Genomic DNA, 3,916 nt, shown 5'->3' with positions numbered 1-3,916 from the left:
CTTTGTTTTGCTGGAGCGAAAGACTATTCTGTGAAAGGCTTAACCAACTTACAGAGAGCATGTTCATTGGAGCGAAACTTTGTTTTGCTGGAGCGAAAGACTATTCTGTGAAAGGCTTAAACAACTTACAGAGAGCATCTTCGCTGGAGCAAAATTTTGCTTCATTAGAGCAAAATTTTTGTTTGAGTTAAAAAAAATTAGTTTAATAAGAATAAATTTGTGAATATTTGTTCATCTTTTTTTTTTAAAAAAATCAATCAAATAAAATTTTTTTTCCTTTCTTAAATATTATTTTATTACTATAAAATATTTTATTTTGAATAAAAAATATTTTATAATTTTTTTAAATATATATATATCTATACTATTTTAGTTTATTATTTTTATTTTACAAAAAAATTCAAAATTTTTTTTATATTCATATATTTTATTGATTATTTGCTTTAAAAAAACAAAAAAAAAAAGAAGGTGCAGTTTTTTTTTTATATAAATTTCAACATATTTTTTTTTTTACAGTTTTACCCCTCTGTGCTTTCACCCTAATTATTTCTCTTTCACTTTCGTCCTTCTTCAACCTTTTGCCGCCGCTCTTCCTCCTCCCTCAGCTGCTGCATTATCGTTCTTCAGTCTTTCATCTCCATTGTTCTGTGAAGCGTTCCCGCCGGTTACCACAGAGGTCTGCCATCTCCTTCATCCCCTCTCTTTCTTCCCACTGTGCTCATTTTCTGTCTTGCCTCATGTACCGAGATCCCTTTTTCCTGTCAACTTTCTTCATGCCGTCGTTCACCAACCTCATTCATGCTTTAGTTTTTTGTTGCCTTACTTCTTGCTTGCTGAAGGTCCTGCATCAGTTCTTACTTGCTCTGTTTCCTCTTTCCATTTGCTTAGCTGTAAAGCCCAGTGAAAATCCCAGCTGTATCCTCCATTTTCATCCCACATCATCGTGTTCAGCCCCTCGGTGAGCAGTGCCAGAAGCTGAGTTCCCTACTTCCAGCCATTATTCAGCATCTCCAATCGATTTTTTTTCCTCTTTTCCATCGTCACGTTGCTCTGTTTTCCATTTCTTTACATTTTTTCACTGTTCATAATTTCTCTTCGTCGCGTTCTACTTCCAGCCGTGATTCAGCCGTATCTTCACTCTCTTTTACCGTCGTTTTGTTCTGTTCGGCCTTCCCTGTAACTGGTTTTCACAGTTCATAGCACACTGTTCATCGTCTCTCTCTCCCCCCACCGTGTTCAGCCAGTTTTTGCCGTCACCCTGTGCTGTTTCATACTGACAGAAGCGCGTTTTTACTGTTCATATCTCACCTCGCAGCTTCTTCATTACCGCAGTGGCTGATCTCCAACTTCAGTACCCTATTCATCGTCTTGTCCCTGCTTTCCGCATCCCTTATCTCAACTGTGGCCTAGCTTAAATTTCTCCAGCTGTCCCTCATTCCTTTATCTGCACTGTGCAAGACTTAAGCTTATTTCTTTGTGCTTCCCTGTTGCTCCTCAGTTCATCTTTCCATCATACCTTTCCACCAAGCTCTGTCTTCCCATGGTTCGGTCTGCAACTGTGCTCATTCCACCAGCTTTGAAACTCACCCACACCGCCACTCATAGCTCTTCCATGCTGTTGCTTACTGCTTTCATTTTCTCTGCTTCTTTTGAATATATATCTATATCTATTACTCTTGCCTAAAGTTCGTTTTTTTTTTGTTTTGGTTTGAAGTTGATTCCTTTAACTAGCGGTATGGATTCACTTAGGTACTTTCTGAGCTAGAATCTGGATTAATAGCTGATTCATGGATTAAAATTTTGGATGCTTCCTTGTTTATTGTTGGCTTGTGTGCTTTGAATTACTTGTGAGAGTTGCAATGAGTGTTGGTGGTATGCAATTGGTTCTACTAAATTTATGCTCTGAACTGAATATTTGTTGTGGATAGTGTGGATCCATTCTTATCTAAATTAGCTGTGAACTGAGCAGTGTTATTTGTTTTTCTTGGATAGGTGCTTTGAATATTATGCATATTGCTTTGGCTTTCTGGATAATGGTTATTTACCTTAGTTGACAAGTTTAAATTTCAAAGTGAGGACCATTTTGTTTGTACTACTGAGAGTACAATGGTTTAGTTAAATATTCTTTGACTTTACCAATGTTTGGCACTAAACCTTAAAAATTTGATTTTTTTTTGTTTGCTTATGTTGAAAATTGATTATTCTTACTTTATTGTCTACTGATGGATGACAAGTTCTCATTATTTAAGTGGGGTCTTTATTTTGACTTATCCACTTTTGCAAGTTGGCATGGCTCTTGTTTCCATTTCATTATCTTTATTTACATTTTGGCATGTGCTTACTCTTGTGATGGTTTGTTTATTGTGAATTATAGTGGTTTGTCTTGTGTTTATGTTTAGCAATGGGTCGCAAGAGTATAGCTAAACGCAAGACTGCTCCATCTTCTTCTCAAAAAGCTGCTAAGAAGCCAAAGCAACCATTCAACAATGAGAATTCATGGATCATGCATGCCAACATAGATTTATCTCTCTAGTGGGATACAAGAATTTTATTTTTGACTGTTATTGTGCAATTCTATGCTCCAAAGCTGCCTTTCAAACACTGGTGCGAAGGGGATGGATGGTGTACTTGACAAATGACAAATTTCAATATTATATCCCTGCTCTCGTTAGGGAATTTTATGTGAATGCATTTTATTGCTACAATGACACCTACTGGGTACGTGACAAGGAAGTGGTAATTAATGCTGAGGTTATTCAGAACTATTATGGCTTCCCTTCCACTATTGACTGTCTTTATCGACAATACGAGATGAATGTCTTCACACCTGATTGGGATGCAGTGGCCAAGCGTTTATGTTTTGACTCTACTAGTTTTTGTCAAAGAGGGCTATTGAGGGGTACACTTACAAGGCAAAGCACATTTTGGTTTCATTTTGTGGCTCACAATGTCATGCCCACATCAAATGCATCCGAAATGAACAAGGATCATTCTTTTCTCATCTATTGCATCATGGAGAGAAAATTAGTTAATCTTATTGCTATTATCTATGACTCTATAAAGCGGTGTATCAATGTCAAGACTAAGAGAGCATTTGCCTTCCCTCATTTGATTACTGAGTTGCTTCTGGCTATTAAGGTTCCCATTATTGATGATGAGGAACAACAGCAACCTCGTCAGCCCATTAAGTACCACAAAATGCATGCCAAGTCATCTCGGGTAGAGAAGTCTCTGGTAGAACAAGGGGAAAAAGTCAATTAGCCCACCCCTGTTCGTTCTCCTCCTTTTAATGTGTGGGCTAAGCAATAATTGGAGTCATTAACAAATGCCGTCAAGAGGTTGGAAGAGCATTTATGCCTCATCATGCAGCATTTACATATACCTCGTCATGATGTGCCTAGCTCATCTGTGACACCTTCACCTATTCTATCTATAGATCCCTCTTAAGCTGAACCCACCACAGAATTGAGCTTCCACTCTGCTTGATTTGTGTTATTTTGATTAGTATCTTTACTTCTTTTTCTTTTAGTCCTTTTAGTTATTTTGCTATTTGTCTTTGTGACTGTTTCATTTATTATCTTGGTTTGTAACTGATATTTGATAACACTTTACTCGATGGTCTGTAACTAACTTCTTTATTTCCAACTTATCCACTTGTCTATTTGATGTGATTAGCAGGTACCTATTCTTTTGAGGATATGTCACTCTCATCCCTCTATCAAAGTCTTTCTGTCTGTCAACTCACCACGTCTATTGGTCAGGGGAGTTTCAGTGTCCCTCTCTCTTGTTTGTTTTCTATCTTTAAACATTGGGGACAATGTTTAATTCAAGTGTGGGGGAGGGTGTACTTGCTTTTATATTTGTTATTTTACTTCTCCTTGAGTTTGTTTTGTTTTAGGAATTGGTTGTATATATT

General features: G+C 37.1%; 1 protein-coding gene across 4 annotated transcripts; it reads left to right on the top strand.

Annotated features, from left to right (window-relative positions):
• Positions 1-588: 588 nt before the first annotated feature.
• On the top strand, positions 589-3,649 carry LOC129285300 (uncharacterized). 4 transcript variants are annotated; one of them, XM_054920927.1, is made up of 3 exons: positions 643-676; positions 1,993-2,071; positions 2,400-3,649. In XM_054920927.1, the coding sequence occupies exon 3, from the start codon at positions 2,497-2,499 to the stop codon at positions 3,259-3,261; it is 765 nt and encodes a 254-aa protein (XP_054776902.1). In that variant the 5' UTR covers positions 643-676; positions 1,993-2,071; positions 2,400-2,496; the 3' UTR covers positions 3,262-3,649. The 4 variants fall into 4 exon arrangements, with proteins under 4 accessions (XP_054776900.1, XP_054776901.1, XP_054776902.1 ...); XM_054920925.1 differs by lacking the exon at positions 1,993-2,071 and having other exon boundaries at positions 589-676; XM_054920926.1 differs by lacking the exon at positions 1,993-2,071 and having other exon boundaries at positions 611-676; positions 2,375-3,649.
• The last annotated feature ends 267 nt before the right edge of the window (positions 3,650-3,916 follow it).

This window comes from Prosopis cineraria, unplaced genomic scaffold (assembly GCF_029017545.1).
Source record: "Prosopis cineraria cultivar Desert tree isolate PC_DT_omini unplaced genomic scaffold, ASM2901754v1 PC11, whole genome shotgun sequence".
Classification (NCBI taxonomy): domain Eukaryota; kingdom Viridiplantae; phylum Streptophyta; class Magnoliopsida; order Fabales; family Fabaceae; genus Prosopis; species Prosopis cineraria.
The sequence above is the reverse complement of the archived record's forward strand: the minus strand, read 5'-3'. Positions and strand labels throughout refer to the sequence as shown.

What these genes read in the sequence shown, in the direction of transcription:
- LOC129285300 (XM_054920925.1), top strand. Translation starts at nt 2,497, where the DNA reads ATGGATCATGCATGCCAACATAGATTTATCTCTCTAGTGGGATACAAG.